General features: G+C 48.6%; 1 protein-coding gene across 1 annotated transcript; it reads left to right on the top strand.

The window, feature by feature from the left end:
• The first annotated feature begins 1457 nt into the window (after positions 1 to 1457).
• LONP1 (lon peptidase 1, mitochondrial) lies at positions 1458 to 20000 on the top strand. The gene is made up of 18 exons (XM_079960509.1): positions 1458 to 1859; positions 4807 to 4895; positions 5173 to 5292; positions 6376 to 6610; positions 6797 to 6858; positions 8086 to 8215; positions 9988 to 10071; positions 10928 to 11148; positions 11241 to 11379; positions 12578 to 12756; positions 12858 to 12945; positions 13801 to 13923; positions 14829 to 14945; positions 16103 to 16243; positions 16358 to 16523; positions 17645 to 17853; positions 18652 to 18816; positions 19639 to 20000. Exons 1-18 carry the CDS (start codon positions 1467 to 1469, stop codon positions 19804 to 19806), a joined length of 2829 nt encoding a protein of 942 aa, XP_079816635.1. The 5' UTR covers positions 1458 to 1466; the 3' UTR covers positions 19807 to 20000.
• The last annotated feature ends 580 nt before the right edge of the window (positions 20001 to 20580 follow it).

The following is a 20580-nucleotide window of genomic DNA, read 5'->3' as shown; positions in this document are numbered from 1 at the left end:
CAGTCAGCGCTTTTTTCCTGGGGGGGGGGGCGCACACCCCTAAACGTTTTGTGAATCATTTGTACTTTGGTCCATTTGCTGGATTTATTTTCCCTGCTGATTTGAACTATAAAATTGTGTTTTTTCTCGTGTCAAAATGAGAGGACCCCTAAATGCTGGGGTTTTTTTAGAAAAAAAAGCACTGAAGACGGTTATTAAAGCGGAGAATTATGAAAAGTCCGTGATGGGGGGGGGGGGTGTGGGAGCTACTGTAATCAGGATTCACACACAAGACCCTCTCCTCTTTGGCAAATTCCAGACACTGGGATTCAGGAGCACGGCTGCCTCTGAAAGCGGAGTCACTGGCGCCATCGATGGTTTTCGCCTCTGATCCACTTTTAAAGCTATCTAGGCTGGCGCCCATTAGGGTTGGGAGATATATTCATATATCGTCCCTAACCGGTTTGAAGCTCATATCAGTTGCCCTTTTATAAATTGGGGGTTGGGGGGGAGCTATTGGGTTGTCATTTTTATTTTTATTATGTATTTTGTGGTTTTATATCTTGATTTTATTCCGTGAACCGCCCTGAGACCCTTGGGTATAGGGTGGTATATAAATAATAATAATAATAATAATAAAGGACATGAACCACATGTCTGAAATAAAGTAAAATGATATAATGTAACACACATATATACACTGTAAAATTATGTAAAATGATATGATATAATATAATACATACATATACACTGCAAAATAAAGTACAGTGGTACCTTGGGTTAAGAACTTAATTTGTTTCGGAGGTCCGTTCTTAACCTGAAGCACCACTAATGTGAACTCCTGCTGCCGCCGCACAATTTCTGTTCTCATCCTGAAGCAAAGTTCTTAACCCGAGGTACTGTTTCTGGGTTAGCGGAGTCTGTAACCTGAAGCGTCTGTAACCTGAAGCGTCTGTAAAATAAAATGATATAACATATGCACTGTAAAATAAAGTACAGTAAAATAAAACAAAGACATATATACACTGTAAAATAAAATGATTAACACAACATACACACACATATATATACACTGTAAAATAAAATAAAACTATAATATAATACAATATAATTATATTATATTATTATATTATATTATATTATATTATATTATATTATATTATATTATATTATATTATATTATATTATATTATATTATAATAAATATATATAGCACACATATATAAACTGTAAAATCAAATCAGGCAATAATGTAATGTAATATAACACACAAATATACACAAATCCTTCCTTCCCCCCATTCAAAGCCCAAGCAAATGCAACTGGCCAATCAGCGGCCGCGGCGCTGGCCTCCCTCCCTCCCTCCCTCCCCCGGAAGTTCTGCAGGGGCCGCTCTGCCCCGCCACTTCCGCTCCCTCTCTCTCTCTCCTCTACCTCCGGCGTCGCGCGGCGTTGTCGTCACTTCGGCGTCCAAGATGGCGGCGTCCATGTCGGCGGCGTCTCCGCTGCGGCTGCTTTGGCGGTGCCGGGGGCGGCTGTACCCGAGGCGAGCTCCGGCGGCGGCCCGGCCCTGGGCGGCGGCGGGGTCCGGGCGGGCCTGGCTTCCCCCGCCGGCGGCTCCGCGGCCTCCTCCCCGCCGGCTGCTCTCCTTCCTGCGAGGCCCCTCGGACGGCGGCGGCGGCGGCGGCGGCCTGGAAGACGGCGAGGGAGGCGGCGGGGGCGGCGGCGGCCTCCCCGGGGACGGCGGCTCGGGCGCGGAGTCGGGCGGCGGGCCGGTGACGGCGCTGGCGCCCCTCATGGTCCCCGAGAGGGTCCCGCACGTGCCGCTCATCGCCGTGGCCCGGAACCCCGTCTTCCCCCGATTCATCAAGATCATCGAGGTAGGACCCCCAGGCGCCCCCCCCAGGCCCCTCAGGCCGGCGGGGGGCCGGTGTCTCGGAGCTGGGGGGGGCCGGGCTGGATTGGGGGGGGCGTGAACAGATTCCTATGCCCCCAAAATAAAAAAATATTGTTGTTATTACTCATGTAAAAACAGACAGGCCCCACAAATAACCCAGAGATGCATTTTCAATAAAAGGGCACATTCTACTCATGGGAAAAAGGCAGCCTTGTTCAGGGAAGCTTTTAATGTTTAACAGGTTATTGTATTTTAATATTCTGTTGGAAGCCACCCAGAGTGGCTGGGGAAACCCAGCCAGATGGGCAGGATGTAAATGATAAATTATTATTATTATTATTATTATTATTATAAAAACACGCTGATTCCCAGACTGACTGCAGGCCGGATTGAGAAGGCAATGGGGCCCCATAACCCCTGCCTTATGGGGTGTCTAGAGTCCCTCTCTAGCTGTGGTTTCCTACCTTTTTTGAGCCATGACCCACCTAAGCATATCTAAAATCCTGATGCCCCCCACCCCGTGACTAATAATAATAATAATAATAATAATAATTTTATATCCCGCCCTTCCAGGTTTAAAAAACCGGGCTCAGGGTGGCTAACAGCAAATATAAAACATTGATTGAAATGCGACTTCAAAACAGCATAGAATGCAACATTGAATGCAGCATCAATATCAATAAAATTCAGGGGTCATTTTTTTTGGGGGGGGGACACAAACCCCAATAATTCTTATTATTCAAAATATATGCCCATTTGCCCCCTGACAAAGAAATGACCAGTCCATAATTTTAATGGTAGGTTTATTGTAGCTGTAGTCTTGTATCCCAGTCCAGCCTTGTGCGGCTCGACAATCTTGTCCCTGACATCCTTGGACGGCTCTTTGGTCTTGGTCATGGTGGCTGTTTTGGAATCTGCTGGATTGCTTGCTTCTGTCGACAGGTGTCTTTTGGTACTGTAACGAGCTGGGATCACAGGCAGGTGCTTCTAATCTCAGCTCGTTCTAATCTCAGCTTGTTACATGCAGTGAAGATACCAGGTAGCATGGCATCTGGCTGGTTGAGAGGGGATTGAATACTTATTTCACTCATTCCTCTTGTTATTCTGTCTCTCACAGAAACCCAGAAGACAAAAGTCAGCAATTGATGTGCATTCTAATGAGTGAAATAAGTATTTGATCTGGTCTCTTCACTGTTTGTACCGAGCGAGATTAGAAGCACCTGCTGCAAGGGAGAGAGGTCTTGCCTGTGATCAACAGACTTTTGTAATAATGGTAATTTTGCCTTACTCAGTTGAATTTTCTGGGTAGCCTGGCCATTCCTTGGAGATGGTAAATAGTTCCTGAATCTCTTGCGCATCTTGGTAGTTTGCTCAGCTTAACAGATACTTGCCAGGCGGTATTTGAAAAGGGAGGTGTAAGCCCCTACAGTCCAAATGGAGAGACAGTTATTATTCCTTCCTCCTTGCAGATAAATATTTGAGGTCAATTTGGGAGAGTTGCTCTCCTGTACATGTGGTTTATATACTTATGTGTTTGCCTGGTACATTTATGAACGTTTTATTCTGCATTTGAGACATTAGCATTCTTATAACGGGGGGGGGGGGGGGAAGGATGCAAACAAACTATTACTTTATTATTATGGTTATTATTGTAATTGTTATATTGTTGTTGTTGTTATCTTCCTGCTGTGGTGTGGGAGAGGGGAGGAGAGGCCACACACACACTCACAATCCATGGAATTTTAGGATGTGACCCATAAACCGGCCGTCTGCTGAGATTTCACTGCGTTTCATCATCTCCTTTGCCACTCGTTTCAAGAAAATAAAAGCACAGCTCCTTTGCTTTGAACTCTCAGCTGTTCTTTCGCTATGGTTCCATCTGAATGGCCTTTTGGATCCTTCCCAACTTGTGTGATGCCACAATTTGCTGGCAGGGACGGCGCTTTTGGCCTTGGTGTTGTCCAGAACTCAAATTAGACACGCTGCCCTTTGCATTGCTTTTCCCCTTGAGAGGCCCAGCGCTTGCCAAGGCCACCTTTTCAAGGGTTTGTTTGGTAGACAGACTGGGGGGGAGAGAGGTGGGGGCTGCTCTTGTTGGGGCAGAAGCCACAGTTCAGCATCTCTTGTTTCCTTGGACTGTGATAGATGTGACATCTCACATTTTATATATGCTGGTAAGGAAGGGCAGAACAGAGAGAGAGGGCTGAATGTTCATCAGGGGCCTTGTACAACCTTCCTGCGGCCATCGTTGATCCGATTTCTACTCAAAATACAAGGAGCAAACCTAAATTCTAGTCAGGGTGGATAAAAATCAATGATTATTTAAAAAATAACTAAATAAATCAGATTTTTTTATTTTTTAAATCAGACTTTTAAAATTTAAATTGGATTTTTAAAAATTTAAATTGGATTTTTTAAAATAAAATGCTTTGGGAGGAAAAATCTTTCTAAAGATAGTTTTCTGTTTAAGTTACATTATAGTCCAAAGGCTATTAACAGGAAATAAGGATTTAAGTTTTTCATGTGTGCTGAAACTCAGTCTAAGGTGGGTTTTTTTAAAAAAAAAGTTTAACCACATTGTGACCCATTGCGATGGCTTATAGCTTTTAGCAATAAAGGTTTCATTCATTCATTGGGGCTGACCCCCTAGCAAATGGGCTTTGTTCCAAGAAAAGCTGCAACTTGGAGCTCAATGCTCCCCTCTTTGCCAGACTCTCTCTCCTAGGCCTTAATTGACTGACACACGTCCTTGCCGTGGCTTCTGACACTTGAGATGTGTATTTTGGCACCCACCTTCCTCTTGTGACTGCAAGGTGTTTTAAACTGTTCTTAGTGTTGCATTTTAATTGATGTTACCACTCCAGAACCTTAGGGTGGAGGGTTAGTAATTCATTAATAATTTCAATAATAATAATAATTGAACCTTTTAGGTGAAAAACAAGAAACTGGTTGAGTTGCTGCGGAGGAAAGTGAGCCTTGCCCAACCGTACGCTGGCGTCTTCCTCAAAAAGGACGACAGGTGAGCCCAGAGCTTTCGCCCCAGTCATTCCTGGGGTCCCACGCGAGAAACGCCACCCATATATTGTACTCCAAAGGCCAAGTGCAGTTTTAAATCTCTCCCTCCGCACTGAATGTCCTGCCTTTCTTCAGTTAAGGGTTTGGGGTCTGCAGCTCGGGAGCGGATCATTTGCTTTGCATGCAGAAGGTCCTGAAGCCCTGGAGAGCCACTGTCTCCCCCCCCCCCCATAAAATAATTCCCTCTGCCTGCCATTCTGAACACCTGCTTGGATCTCCAGCAACGAGTCGGACGTGGTGGAGAACCTGGACGAGATCTACCAGATGGGAACCTTTGTGCAGATTCACGAGATGCAGGACCTGGGGGACCGGCTGAGGATGATCGTCATGGGGCACCGGAGGTAAAGGCCCCCCCCTTGCAGCCCCCTCTTCTCCTTCCGCACTGGCCGTGGAAGGAAGCGGCAAATGAGAAAGATGCAGACTGGATGACGAGCGCTTGCGATTGGGGAGTGATAGCTTTGCTCCATTCTGCCCTTTCTCCTCCTCTCCTCCTCCTCCTCCTGTTCTTCTTCTTCTTCTTCTTCTTCTTCTTCTTCTTCTTCTTCTTCTTTCCCTCGTAGCTGACTAAGATGGTCTTCCATAAACACAGTTTAAACAGTGAGTCTGTAAGTGACTGTGGAGGCCAATTCTGGATCCACACATCCTTCCACAGTGGGGACATTGGTTTCCAGGTGGGAGTTGATCACGGTGTGAATTTGCCTTCCTCTTAGCACGTTTCTCCCTTGCGTCCTGAGTTCGAGTGTCTTCAAAGCCCAGGACACCTTTGGTCAAGGCTGTTCTCCAACTGGAGCGCTCGCAGGCCAGTCTTTCCCAGTTGTCAGTGTTTATACTACATTTTTAAAATTTTGCGTAGAGGCAGCCTTTGAACCTCTTTTGCTGACCACCAACATTATGCTTTCCATTTTTAAGTTTGGAATAGAGTAATTGCTTTGGAAGACAATAATCAGGCATCCGCACAACATGACCAGTCCAACAAAGTTGATGTTGAAGAATCATTGCTTTGACATGGGTGATCTTTGCTTCTTCCAGTAAACTGGCATTAGTTCGCCTGTGTAAAACTTTTCGGACATCCCATTCTCTCCTCCTAAGAACCCTGTGAGGTGAGTTAGGCGGAGACAGGCAGTAATTGACCCCAAGGCAAATCCCCCCCCCCAGCCGTGCCACGGTATTTTATTTGTATTGTGCAATTTTTCAGTTCTGTGACTGTCTTTTTTCTGTTGGGCCTCCATGTCCAGGCTGAACAATGGGGGTGGAGACGCTCCTTTAGGCATGTAGGACTTTAAAAATCAGCACCAACACTTTGACTTGTGCTCAGTCACATGCCTGGAGACTGTGTGTGTGTGTGTGTGTGTGTGTGTGTGTGTATGAGAGAAAGAGAATGGGGATCCCTTTACTGAGCCCATCTCCCCCCTCTGGGCCTGCAGGATCCGGATCAACAAGCAGCTGGAGGTGGACCCCGAAGAGGCGGCCGAGGAGAGCAAGCCAAAGACCCGCCGGAAGCAGAAGCGGTCGAAGAGGGAGGCAGGCGAGGCAGGCGAGGCGGCGGAGGCCGTGGGGGACGTGGTGCTGGAGCCCCTGGAAGCCTCCCCAGGGGAGGTCCTCATGGTGGAAGTGGACAACGTGGCCCACGAGGAATTCCAGGTCACGGAAGAGGTCAAGGTGAGTGACCTGGCTGAGAGTCGCCCGTCAGGAGATGGCAAGGCGACAAAGGTCACGCTGCTATTCCTGGGCGGGGGCCGAGAGGCGCCAGGGCCGCCTGGTGTGTGGAAATAGAGGTTCGTTCCTCGTTGGTGTCCCTCTCCCTTCCCACGCTCCAACCACCCCTCTCGCTGTCTTCCTTCGCAGGCCCTGACGGCCGAAATCGTCAAGACCATCCGGGACATCATTGCGCTGAACCCGCTGTACAGGTGGGTTCGGAGAAGCCTTTTGCGATGCCCTCTTTGCCCCCCAGTCCTGCCTCCCCCGTCATGTGCCCCCCTCCCCAGGAAGTGGCCGTACAGGCCCTTCATACAACACCCCATTTGAAGGAGCTGCCTTGGAAAGCCAACCGCAAACTGAATAGCAAGCTTCTCCCAGTCTTATTCTCCCTTGGAACCATTTTCAACTGTCGAACGGTCTGTAAACATTCAGATTCCTAAGGATCTATTTTTTTTGTGTGCATTTTTCTTGCTGGAACCATCTCACTGCTTTCAGAACTCTGTATTTTTTTTACCATTGCCACACGCCCTGGGGCAGAGGGTGGCTGAGGGATTTAGGAATGGAACAAATGAGTGTTGGTTTCGTATGTGGAGTTCATAACCTATTGGGAGTTTTGCTGGCAAAACTAACCTTGGGTCCAGTACACTTCCAGTTACCTGGTCAGCCTTAGCAGGTCAATATGCAAAGTTAATCCGTTCCGGAAGTCTGTTCCAAAACCAAAGTGATATTTAGAGCTTTGCTTTTTGCTATTTTTTTGTGTTTTTGTTGTGTGGCTTTTTCTTTTTCTTTTTTTTCTTATTGTGACTTGTTCTTCATTTTATGGGACTGACTTGTGACTTGTGACTCCATTTTTGTGACTTGTTTTTTGTGACTGTGCGGAACCCAGTTCAGCTACTAATTGATTGATTGTGTGGCTGCGGAAATGGATAAAAGCCCCCCATCCAAACAATGACCATCATCAGTCTACGTAAGGATAAAATAATAATTTTAATTTCTATCAACTACAATGCCGCCTTATTTATTTTATAGTACAGTACATTGATTCTTGCTTTTGTTTTATGGATCGATGATCTCGTTAGATAGTAAAATCCATGTTCAATTGCTGTCTTAGGGCTTGTTTTTAAATAAGTCTGGAATGGATTAATCCATTTTGCATTCCATTCTATGGGAAAGCGCTCTTTGGTATTGGAACAGACTTCCGGAACGGATTAAGTTCGAGAACCATGGTACCACTGCGAAGTTACTTTGAACATTTTTTCCCAATTCATTATATATCATTTCCCAGAATTCCTTTATCATTTTGCAATTGCACCACATACGACGAAAGGTTCCCTCATATTAAACATCTCAGTCGAACCCAGAAGCTGACCAGTCTTTTTTCTGGGAACGAAGGACTCTTGCGGGAAATGACTTGCAGTTTTGTCCCGTCCTCGCAGGGAGTCCGTGCTTCAGATGATGCAGGCGGGGCAGAGGGTGGTCGACAACCCCATCTACCTGAGCGACATGGGGGCCGCGCTGACGGGGGCCGAGTCCCACGAGCTGCAGGACATCCTGGAAGAGACAAACGTAAGTGGGGAGGGACAATGTCCCATCGCCCCTGTGAAAGTCTGTATTCTCTGCGGCGCTGGGCTGTTGGGTGAGCGATTTTCAGCACATCCCCCGCCCCAGAAAAAGCTGAACAACTCTTGCCACTCTTCCCAACAGAAGCTTAACGATTCTGGACAGTCCTCTCCTCAAAAAGTCCAACAACTCTAGGCAATGACAGTGGGTGGATCACTACCAGTTGTATTATCCTGGGAGTCGCTTGCAGGCCCTAGAGAGCTGGACGTTCCTATTCTAGATGAAGATGCCGGGTGCTGAGGGCCCGGCTGAGCGCCTTTCCTCTGTAATTTCCAAGGCAACATGATGACCAAGTACAACAATGCAATATCAATATAAACTCTTTATATAATCTATATGGAACATTGAACAATATGAAAAACCAAATAAGCAGAATCTCATAAATCCCTGAAAGTAAGTTTTATCAGTTTCTGAAAGTCTTTGTAGCCTGTGCCAGTCTCTGAAAGAAGCAGTGGGTCAGATTCTTATCTGGTGAAAACAAGCCGTAAAGCTTTGTTTTATGAGGTCCGTTGCTGCTGAAGTGGACAGCAAACAGACGTAGTGAACAGTGATTCCAGATATGCCCATTGTTTCCGGATATCCCCACAGCAGAAGGATACAGACATGCTTCATAAACTGCAAATGAACTATTGAAACGATGACCTGCATGTACTATATTGACAATTCTGTATGAAATCCGAAATAGAACCAAAAGTGGCGCCTCCAAACTGGCATTATGAATGCGTGACCGGAGGCAATTTGGATTTATTATTCACGGTATTGTGGGTGAATCAGAAAGCCATAAGTATTAGACAAGATTATGAAAGATGCTTACGACAGCAAGAATCTCGGTTTATCTCTATGTTCCAAACCATTAATCCAGAAGGACTTAATTCTGAATTGGATCTCAGTTGTTTTATTTGATTCTTTACATTCTGGCTGTTAAACTGTGCTGTATCTTTAAGCTCTATCTCCTGGTGATGAGCCCCACCTGGGGTCGGCTTTTTAGGTTTCTGGCAAGATGCAGTCAGTAGCAGTCGTTACAGAACTTTATGACCACTGCTCCGTAGACATTGTTGTTATACAATCCCATTCGCCATGTAGATGGGGTATGTACTTTTGGTTTTATTTATATTGATATTATAGATTATATAAAGAGTTTATATTGATACTGCATTGTTGTACTTGGATATTGTGTTGCCTTGGAAATTACTGATAATTGTTTGCAACACAGGGGTTTAGTTGTTTGGTTACTTCTGTCGCACCTTTCCTCTGTGGCAGCCGCATCGGGGGATTTGGGGGGGGTGTAGCTAAAAACCGCTTCAGTACTCCCCCCCCCCCTTAATATTTTTCCAGGCGGGAAATATTTCGAGGCAGGTGTTTGGAAACTTAGGTGCAGGCGATGCTGGCCACTTGGGCTGCTGTTTTAATTCCTGGCTCCAAATGTGCAGCACTGTTGTTTTGCAAAGATAATTAATTTCATATAAAACAGAGGACTGCTATAACAAGGATCCGGATGTGTTTGTGATTCATTCAAACTATTGTTGTTTTAACTAGTAAGGATTTCATTTTATAATGATGTGTTTAAAATGTCGGGCGCCTCCTTGAACTTTGGGAGAAAGGCGGGCTAGAAATATCTGAATCAAGGATTCTTGGACGTGACTCGCCTTCCCCTGAACCCCAAGGCTCTCTGGCCCCCCGAAAAGACACACATGGGAATTTCTTTCCTTTCCTCCTAGATTCCCAAGCGCCTCTACAAAGCGCTCTCTCTGCTGAAGAAAGAGTATGAACTCAGCAAACTCCAGCAACGTCTTGGGCGGGAGGTGAGCAGGTCTCCCTGGAGGTATTTTGTGGCAGAACAAGGCAATAATAATAATGATGATGATATAATATAATAATAATCATTTATTATTTCTACCCTGCCCATCTGAATGGGTTTCCCCAGCCACTCTGGGCAGCTCCCAACAAAAGATTAAAAATACATTAAAACATCAGTCATTAAAAATGTCCCTAAACAGGGAACATTTTCCAGATGTCTTCTAAAAGTCAGATAGTTGTTTCTCTCCTTGACATCTGACGGGAGGGTGTTCCACAGGGCAGGCGCCACCACCGAGAAGGCCCTCTGCCTGGTTCTCTGCAACCTCACTTCTCGCAGGGAGGGAACCGTCAGAAGGCTCTTGGGAGAGAGAGACTGGTGACTGGGGTGGAGACACTCCTTCAGGGATACTGGGCTGTTTGGGGCTTTCAAGGTCAGCACCAACCCTTTGAATTGTGCCTGGAAACGTCCTGGGAGCCAATGTAGGTCTTTCAGGACCAGGGTAACATGGTCTCCACTCCCAGTCCCCAGTCTGGCTGCCGCATTCTGGATTAGTTGCAGTTTCTGGGTCACCTTCCAAGGGAGCCCCACGGAGAGCTCATTGCAGTAGTCCATGAAGGAGATAACCAGAGCATGCGCCACTCTGGCCAGACAGTCTGCGGGCAGGGAGGGTCTCATCCTGCGTCCCAGATGGAGCTGCCCTGGACACAGAACTGACCTGTGCCTCCATGGACAGCTGGGAGTCCAAAATGCCCCCCAGGCTGCGCACCTGGTTCTTTGGGGGCCCAGTTGCCCCATTCAGGACAGGACGGCGTGCTCACACCCACGCCCCTCCGCCGTCTCCCCTGTCTCCCCTCCGTCAGGTGGAGGAGAAGATCAAGCAGACGCACCGCAAGTACCTCTTGCACGAGCAGCTGAAGATCATCAAGAAGGAGCTGGGCTTGGAGAAGGAGGACAAGGACGCCATTGAGGAGAAGTTCCGGGAGCGGCTGAAGGACCTGGTGGTCCCCCAGCACGTCATGGAGGTCATCGACGAGGAGCTGAACAAGCTGGGGCTGCTGGACAACCACTCGTCCGAGTTCAAGTGAGTCGGGCGGGGGAGCGAGCCGGAACCCAGCGGCATCGGGGGGGGGGGGGAGGGACTTCCTGTTGTGACGCGGCCACCTCTCCCCCCAGCGTCACGCGAAACTACCTGGACTGGCTGACCTCCATCCCATGGGGTAAATGCAGCGAGGAGAACCTGGAGCTGGCCAGGGCCCAGGCCGTCCTGGAAGAGGACCACTACGGCATGGAGGACGTCAAGAAGAGGGTTCTGGTAATAATAATAATAATAATAATTTCTTATTTATACCCCGCCCATCTGGCTGAGTTTCCCCAGCCACTCTGGGCGGCTCCCAATCAAGTATTAAAAACAATACTGCGTTAAATGTTAAAAACGTCCCTAAACAGAGCTGCCTTCAGATGTCTTTTGAAGATAGGATAGCTACTTATTTCCTTCACATCTGAAGGGAGGGTGTTCCATAGGGCAGGCACCACCACCGAGAAGGCCCTCTGTCTGGTTCCCTGCAACCTCACTTCTGGCAATGAGGGAACCTCCGGAAGGCCCTCGGCGCTGGATCTCAGTGTCCGGGCTGAATGATGGGGTTGGAGATGCTCCTTCAGGTATACTGGGCCTTTGAGGCCGTTTAGGGCTTGAAAGGTCAGCACCAACACTTTGAATTGTGCTCGGAAAAGTACTGGGAGCCAATGCAGATCTCTCAGAACCGGTGTTATGTGGTCCCGGCAGCCGCTCCCAGTCCCCAGTGTGGCTGCCGCATTCTGGATTAGTTGCAGTTTCCGGGTCACCTTCAAAGGCAGCCCCACATAGAGCACATTGCAGTAGTCCAAACGGGAGATAACCAGAGCATGCACCACTCTGGCCAGACACTCCGCAGGCAGATAGGGTCTCAGCCTACGTACCAGATGGAGCTGGGCACACTCTGCGCCTCCGAGGCGGGGCAGAAACACAGGCCATGTTTTCCCCAAGCACTGAACTGTGGTTAGGTATGAGCCATTTAAGAGAGATAGACAGAAGGCATGTACAAAAACTCGCAACTCGTGAACAAATGGGGTATTAGCGTATTATTATTATTATTATTATTTGAATTTATATGCCATACTATACCCAGAGGTGTCAGGGCGTTTCCCAGAACAAGCAGAACGTAGACAAACTTTTAATGATATTTGGAATTCGTTTTTACAAACACTTGTTTTAGGTTAAATATAGGGCAACTACAATAGCAAAGTTTTGGGTTTTTTAAATTGTATTGTATATGGGTACTATCCACCCCCCTTTCCCACGTCTTATTTTATCTTGTGCAGTTACAATTGTATATACACACACATACATATTTATATGTTTTTATTTTCTGTTAAAGCATATTAATAATTGAAAACGAATAAGTATATAACAGCAACGGGAAATTTGTTTTCTTTACTGTCTTTCTGCCCCCCCCCCCCCCCCCGCTGCCCAGGAATTCATTGCGGTCAGCCAGCTGCGAGGCTCCACTCAGGGCAAGATCCTCTGCTTCTTTGGCCCCCCCGGCGTGGGCAAGACCAGCATCGCCCGCTCCATCGCCCGGGCCTTGAACCGCGAGTATTTCCGCTTCAGCGTCGGAGGGATGACGGACGTGGCCGAGATCAAAGGGCACAGGTGGGGGGGCCGTTGGCCGCAGCCGCTTTAGTTGGGGCTGGACTGGATGATGCCCTGGGGCTCCCTGGCTCCAACTCTGCGGTTCTGTGCTTCTCACGCAGGCGGACGTACGTGGGGGCCATGCCAGGAAAGATCATCCAGTGCCTGAAGAAGACCAAGACGGAGAACCCCCTCATTCTGATCGACGAGGTAACAGGGTCTTGCTCATTGATCGATTGATTGATTTGTCAGGAGGTTTTTAATGAATGGGGTTTTTTTGTGTAATTTGGATTGTTTCTTGGGAGCCGCCCAGAGTGGCTGGGGAAACCCAGACAGATGGGCAGGGTATAAATAATAAATTATTATTCTTTTTATTTGTATGCCGCCCCCGTTGTTCAGCCCGGACACCGGGGTCCTCCTCCTGAGGGCCTTCTTGCAGTTGCTTCCGTGTGAGAATTGAGGTTACAGGGAACCAGGCAGAGGGCCTTCTCAGTGGTGGCGCCTGCCTTGTGGAACGCCCTCCCACCAGATGTCAAGGCAATAAACAACTAATTGACTTTTAGAAGACAACTGAAGGCAGCCCTGTTTAGGGAAGTTTTTAATGTCTGATGTTTTATCGTGTTTTTAATATTCTATTGGGAGCCGCCCAGAGTGGCTGGGGAAACCCAGCCAGATGGGTGGGGTATAAATAAGAAATTATCATTACTCTCTTCTCCGGGCTCTAACTGATTGATTGATTTGTATTCCGCCCTATATCTGAGGGCAGCTCACAACATAACGTAACCCAAGTTACGTAATGGAAACAAGAAGAACCGCAACCCCCCCCCCAGACTATAACGCCCCCTCCCCACCAACACATTTTAAAGGGTATATATAGGATGCTAGTCAGCTCAAGGCCTGCTTGAAGAGGAAGAGTTTTGCCTAGTGTAATGAAGGCGCCAGGCGAGCCTCCCTGGAGAGAGCGTTCCACAAACGCGGAGCCGCCACAGAAAAGGCCCCGCTCTTGCGTCAATGCCCTTGGGGGGCCCCCTCCTCCCTGGTGCTGACGTGGCTCCTGTGCCGCAGGTGGACAAGATTGGCAGGGGCTACCAAGGGGACCCCTCCTCCGCCCTCCTCGAACTGCTGGACCCAGAGCAGAACACCAACTTCCTGGACCACTACCTGGATGTCCCGGTCGACCTCTCCAAGGTACCTTCCCTCCCTCCGTTCTCTCTCTCTCTCTCTCTCTCGCACAGCTGGGCTCCCTGGACCCTTGGCGGTGGGGGGGGCAGCAGGACCAGTGGTTAGCAGGGAGGGAGCCCGGGATCGAGAAACTCCTTGGGGGTTACTGATTCGCCATCACGAGGCTGGAGAACACCTGTGGTGAGGGGAGTTGGGGTGGACTGATCATATTTCTGTATGCTGCTTTTCATCTTCTTAAAATGTTTTACCCAATTTCCAGAAATCCCACTACATTTTTTCCCCAAAAAATCCTTTAAATTACTGATTTCCCACCTCCCCCCCCCGCAACGTTTTTCTTAACCCTCCTCGCATTTGTCGCAGCCTATCTTCCCTCTTCTTACGTCAAAATCGTAACACCACCGTCTCTAAATTTTCCTGTTCCAGTCCTGCTCACAGATGCTTCATGTTGTATTTCAAATAATCTGAATAGTTTTTTCCCCAAAAAAGAGAGAGAAAATCGTCATTTGATTTTCTTATTTTGGCTCTCAGAGTTGACATAGTCCGTAATTTTGGTTCTCCATTCTTCTGTGGTTGGAACTTTTTTGTTCTTCCATTTCTGGAATACATACATTAGCAACTTAGCCATATATATTTTTTGAATTTCTGTCCCTGTAATCTGTAGCAGAAAAGTTGTTATTTTTGGTGGGCTCACTATTTTTTTAATCTGTCCCTATATCGTTCCCCTAAACACCCTTCCTTTTCACACAACTCCTATCTCTGCCCCTTTTCCTGCACATGAATCGCAAAGCGGCCAGGACTGAGCGCCATTCTCTGTGCCCGCAGTGCCAGAGTGGCTCTGGTCTGGCTTTGTGGGTCTGCCCAGGTGCCCAGGCCCAACCGCGTTCTCTGCCTCGTGTGCCCCCCCCCCCCAGGTGCTCTTCATTTGCACGGCCAACGTGACGGAGACGATCCCGGAGCCCCTGCGGGACAGGATGGAGATGATCAACATTTCGGGCTACGTGGCGCAGGAGAAGCTGGCCATCGCAGAGGTGAGCCTTGGGCCTGGCAGCCCCCATGGGGCTCGGTCTGCGCCTCTCAAACCCCCAAAGCCCCAGCCATGCGGGATTCGAACCCTGGTCTCACAGGGCCTCGTCTTGAATTTGCTTAAAATGAATGAGGTTCTCTCTTGCGGAAAGGCGGTTTTGTCTGTGATGGGTTTAGGGAGAACAAGGAGCGAAATGCCCTTTTTTTATAGAGCAACAAACAGAAGATAGGTGTTTTTTTTATTAAAATGAATGAGCCCGGCTCTTGCAGAAAGGCGGTTTCGTCTGCGATGGGTTTAGGGAGTGAAATGGCCTTTTTAGCAGGCGCCAGGCTTAAGTCCGCCTCTGGGTTTAGCTTTTTGCGAGACCCACAAAAGGGGGCGCGAGGCGAGCTGCTCCTAAGAATTGGGCTTCTATAGAGAATGGTAGAATTGGAAGGGACTCCCAGAGCCCATTTAGTCCACCCCCTACAATGCAGGGATCTCAACTCGGGGGTGGGAACAGCCCCAGAGTCTGGCCATTCAGCACAACTCACTCTGGGATGGAGGGAAAATGAGGTTTCAATGAGGACTAGATCCCCCAGGCGCTGTTTATATGATCGGGCGTTCCTTTATGACATCTACCACACTTTTCTGTGTATAAGTTATTTTTCTGATAAATCAATGTCAAAAAATTGTAGCTGTCTTATACATGGGTAGTGCAGAGGGGGGACAGGGGATTCTGTGAGTGGGAGATTGGCAGCGGCAAGCGGCAGTGTTGGGCAGTTGGGTGAGCAATTTTCTGCCTCCCCCCCCCCAAAAGCTCCAAAACTGTGGGCAATCACCCCCCAAATTTTGTAAATTTCAAGTCCCGCAAAATAGGAGGCGTCCTATACACAGGGGCGTGTTATACACGAAAAATACAGTGTGTTATACAGTGGTACCTCAGGTTAAGTACTTAATTCGTTCTGGAGGTCTGTTCTTAACCTGAAGACCACTTTAGCTAATGGCTGCCGGAGCACGATTTCTGTTCTCATCCTAAAGCAAAGTTCTTAACCTGAAGCACTATTTCTGGGTTAGCGGAGTCTGTAACCTGAAGCATATGTACCCAGAGGTACCACTGTATAGGGTTTTGTGTCATTTGTGGGGGGGGGACCTGACCCCATCTCTCTTTCCCTCCCGCAGAGGTACCTGGTGCCCCAGGCCCGGGTCCTGTGCGGTCTGGATGAGGCCAAGACCAGCATCACGCCGGACGTTCTGACGGTCCTCATTAAGCAATACTGCCGAGAGAGCGGGGTGAGGAACCTGCAGAAGCAAGTGGAGAAGGTGAGAGGGGACCCCCCCTTTGGCTGGTGGGGAAGGGGGGAGAACTGAGGCATTGTGTCGCCCCTCACCCCCCCAAAACAAGGGCTCCAACCCCCATCCCATTTGCTCGCTCAGGTGCTGCGGAAATCGGCGTACAAGATTGTCAGCGGGGAGGCGGAGAAGGTGGAGGTGACGCCAGAAAATCTCCAGGATTTTGTTGGGAAGCCCATCTTCACGGTGGACCGGATGTACGACGTGACCCCCCCTGGGGTGGTGATGGGCCTGGCCTGGACCGCCATGGGTGAGACTCGGAAACACCCCCCCCCCCCCTCTGGATAATAATGTTTATTAGTTTTCAATTACAATAATCCAATTATAGCCTCATTATATCAATGTCAAAATTACAATACAATTCCCGATACAGTGGTACCTTAGTTCTCAAACGCCGAAAACCAGGAAGTCCGTTCCAAAACCCAAGGAGCGCTTTCCCATAGAAAGCAACGCAAAACGGATTAATCCGTTCCAGACTTTTGAGAACAACCCCCTAAGACAGCAATTGAACATGGATTTAGCTATCTAATGAGACCATTGAGCCATAAAATGAAAGCAAGAATTAATGTACTGTACTATAAAATAAATAAGACAGTATTGTAGATGATAAAATGAAAATTAAACTTTTTTCTTAACTGCACTGATGATAGTCACTGTTTGGATGGGGGGCTTTTATGCATTTCCGCAGTCGCACAATCAATCAATCAGTATCTAAACTGGGTTCCACACAGTCACAAAAACAAATTAACTGGAAATGCCTCAAAAACAAAAAGGCAAAATAAAGAGCAAAAACCAAAGTGCCAAACTCATGGGTAGGCAAACTAAGGCCCAGGGGCTGGATGCGGCCCAATAGCCTTCTCAATCTGGCCCATGGGCGGTCCAGGAATCAGCGTATTTTTACATGATTAGAATGTGTCCTTTTATTTAAAACGCATCTCTGAGTTATTTGTGGAGCATAGGAATTGGTTCATATTTTTTTCCCAAAATATAAGTCCGGCCCCTCACAAGGTCTGAGGGACAGTGGACTGGCCCCCCGTTGAAAAAGTCTGCTGACCCCTGGCCAAACTTAATCCATTCCGAAAATCTGTTTGACTTCCGAAATACTCAGAAACCGAGGCGTGGATTCTGATTGCTGCAGGTGCCCCAGAAATAATGGTCGACGGCCGGAAAACGGAACTCTTACTTCCGGATTTTCGTGTTTGAGAACCAAGGTCCCACTGTATTCATAGAAGAGGTGGCGTTATATCTGGGGCGCTGGAGGTTTCGAGGTGCGACTGGCCCCTCTGGTTGGGTCCCCAGCTCTTACGTCTGTGTTTTTGCCGTTTGGGAAGCAAGGTCCCACTGAATGTCTCGCCCTCTTTCCCCTCCCAGGCGGCTCCACCTTGTTTGTCGAGACCTCCCTCCGCCGCCCCAAGGACCGAGAGAGCAAGGAGGGCTCCCTGGAGGTGACAGGGCAGCTGGGCGACGTCATGAAGGAGAGCGCCAAGATCGCCTACACCTTCGCCCGGGCCTTCCTGATGGAGAGGGATCCTGGCAACGACTTCCTGGTGTCGTCTCACCTCCACCTGCACGTCCCAGAGGTAGGAACGAGGCAGGGTGGGGCGCTGGGCAGGGTCCCCTCTTCCTCTTTCTCCCACCCCAAACAGTCGTTAAGCTTTCTAGTCCTCACAAAGCACTTTTTGCTAGTGGCACCGAGGTTGCTGTTTTTTGAGTCAGGAAATTAATAAAAATAATTTATTATTTATACCCCACTCATATGCCTGGGTTTCCCCAGCCACTCTGGGCGGCTTCCAACAAGAGATTAAAAATACAATAAAACATCAGTCATTAAAAACTTCCCTAAACAGGGAATCTGCCTTCGGATGTCTTCTAAAAGTCAGATAGTTGTTTATTTCCTTGACATCTGATGGGAGGGTGCCACCACGAAGAAGACCCTCTGCCTGGTTCCCTGTAGGGAGGGAACTGCCAGAAGACCCTTGGGAGATGGACCCTGGTGTCTGGGGTGGAGACGCTCCTTCAGGTCTACTGGGCAGTTTAGGGCTTTCAAGGTCAGCACCAACCCTTTGAATTGTGCTCGGAAAAATCCTGGGAGCCAATGGAGGTCTTTCAGGACTGGTGTTATGTGGTCTCCACTCCCAGTCGCCAGTCTGGCTGCCGCATTCTGGATTAGTTGCAGTTTCCAGGTCACCTTCCAAGGTAGCCCCACATAGAGCGCATGGCAGTAGTCCAAGCGGGAGATAACCAGAGCATGCACCACTCTGAGTTTGAAGGCAGCAAGATTCCCCCACCCTCTCTATTATTATTATTACTGGGTGGGAGTTCCTGGTCTCTGATCGGCGCAGACTAAGCCTTGCCTCTCCCTTTCTCTCTGTGCGTAGGGAGCCACTCCAAAGGACGGGCCCAGTGCCGGGTGCACGATCGTGACGGCCTTGCTGTCCCTGGCGCTGGGGCAGCCCACGAGGCAGAACGTGGCCATGACCGGGGAGGTGTCTCTGACAGGAAAGATCCTTCCCGTCGGAGGAATCAAGGAGAAGACCATTGCGGTAAGTCGGGGAGCAGAACTGCAGCAGGTCTTCCAGGCAGGGATTGGGGATTGATCCTGCTCACCAACTCTGCCAACCGTTCTCCAGTCTGCGTACCTGTAGCATTTCTCTATTAGGCTACCATTTCTTATCCCAAAGAATGGTAGCGCTGGGAAGGGACCCCGAGGCTCATCCAGCCCAGCCCCCCACAATGCAGGAATCTTTTTGCCCAACATGGGGCTCGAACCCACAGCCCCGAGATTAAGTCTCAAGCTCCATACCGAATGAGCTATCCAATGCCCTTTTAAAATGTGTTTTTTTGGGCTGGAGTTGCTATTGGGTTGTTTTTTTTATTTGGTATTTTGTGGTTTTATATCTTGATTTTATTCTTTGAACCACCCTGAGACCTGCCCTGCCCCATTTTTCAGATTAAAATGTGTGTTTTAACCTTGTTGTCAATTTTGATTACTTTTCAGTGTGTTTAAAATACAGTGGTACCTTGGTTTACGAACTTAATCTGTTCTGGAATTCCATTCTTAAACCAAGGTGTGCTTTCCCATAGCAGTGGGGGGCTCAATTTACACTCAACAGGAAGCGGAACATATTCTGCTTCCAAGCCAAAGTTCACAAGGCAGCCTTCTTAATCCAAGTTGTTCATAAACGAAGCTGTTCTTAAACCAAGGTACCACTGTAGTTAACTTTCCTTGATTTTATTCTCTTGCAAACCGCTCTGAGTTTTTGGGTCATTGCCATTTCCTACAAGCAAGCGGTGTCAATTTTTTTGTGAAACGGCGGAGAGCTCAGTTCCCGTTAACCGTGTCTTTCTCCATGCCCTCCTCCTAGGCCAAGCGAGCCGGGGTCTCTTGCATGATCCTGCCTCTGGAGAACAAGAAGGACTACTGCGACCTTGCGGACTTCATCACGGAAGGACTGGAAGTGCATTTCGTCGAGCACTACAAGGAGATCTTCGACATTGTTTTCCCAAAGTGCGATTCCCAGGGGGGAGACTGAGCACCTGGGCTCTCGCTGCCTTTGTTCCTCCTCACGCCGCCGTGTCTGAGCTCCGGCCCTGGGTCCAGGTGACAGAGATGGACAGAGTGGGCCTGCCTCCAATTATGCCTCCGTTGCCACGAGATGTGCTGCACACCAAATGATGTGAATGATGAACCATTAAAAAAGCCTTTGAGTGAAATTTCCAGCGCAAAGGGAAGTCCTGTGGAATGTGTTGAAACGGCAAAGGGCGGCAGACGCAAGTGGGGAAGAGTTGCGCATGGCACGAAGACAGCCGCTAGAGAGAAGTTTGCAGGGTAAGGCTATGCAGCGGAACCTCGGTTGTCGAACGTGTTCTGGAAGACTGTCTGGCAACCAAAAATTGGCGTCAACCAAGGCCGACTTCCAAAGATGATTTGAAAACAGAACCAAATTTTTCAGCTTCCAAAGCATTCGACAACAGAGGTTCCACCTTTCCCCCCTTCAGCTTACCGTATTTTTCGCTCCCTAAGACACACTTTTTTACTCCTAAAAAGCAAGGGAGATGTGTGTGCGTCTTATGGAGCGAATGCAGGCTGCACAGCGCCTCTTGTTCTGCTGGCTTCCCAGCAAAGCAGGATGAGGGGTGGAAGGGAGCCGTCCTTTTGTCCCTCATCTCACTTTGCTGGGAAGCCAGCTTTTTAGGCAGGGGGGAGAAGGGATGGGGGGCAGCCCCTCAGTCCCACCACCCGGAAAAGCCAGCAAGAGCTGTGCAGTCTGCGTCTTCTAGAGCGAAAAATATGGTAACCCACCCCC

The sequence above is a fragment of the Podarcis cretensis genome (genome assembly GCF_951804945.1).
Source record: "Podarcis cretensis genome assembly, chromosome: 18".
NCBI lineage: Eukaryota > Metazoa > Chordata > Lepidosauria > Squamata > Lacertidae > Podarcis > Podarcis cretensis.
Note: the sequence above shows the minus strand (reverse complement) of the source record. Positions and strands in the feature narration are given on the sequence as shown.

Excerpts from the sequence above, each read along its gene's own strand:
- LONP1 (XM_079960509.1), top strand. The coding sequence starts at position 1,467 with ATGTCGGCGGCGTCTCCGCTGCGGCTGCTTTGGCGGTGCCGGGGGCGG. Across the intron at positions 6,611-6,796 it reads AGGTCACGGAAGAGGTCAAG|GCCCTGACGGCCGAAATCGT; the intron begins GTGAGTGACCTG and ends CTTCCTTCGCAG. Across the intron at positions 17,854-18,651 it reads TCCACCTGCACGTCCCAGAG|GGAGCCACTCCAAAGGACGG; the intron begins GTAGGAACGAGG and ends CTCTGTGCGTAG.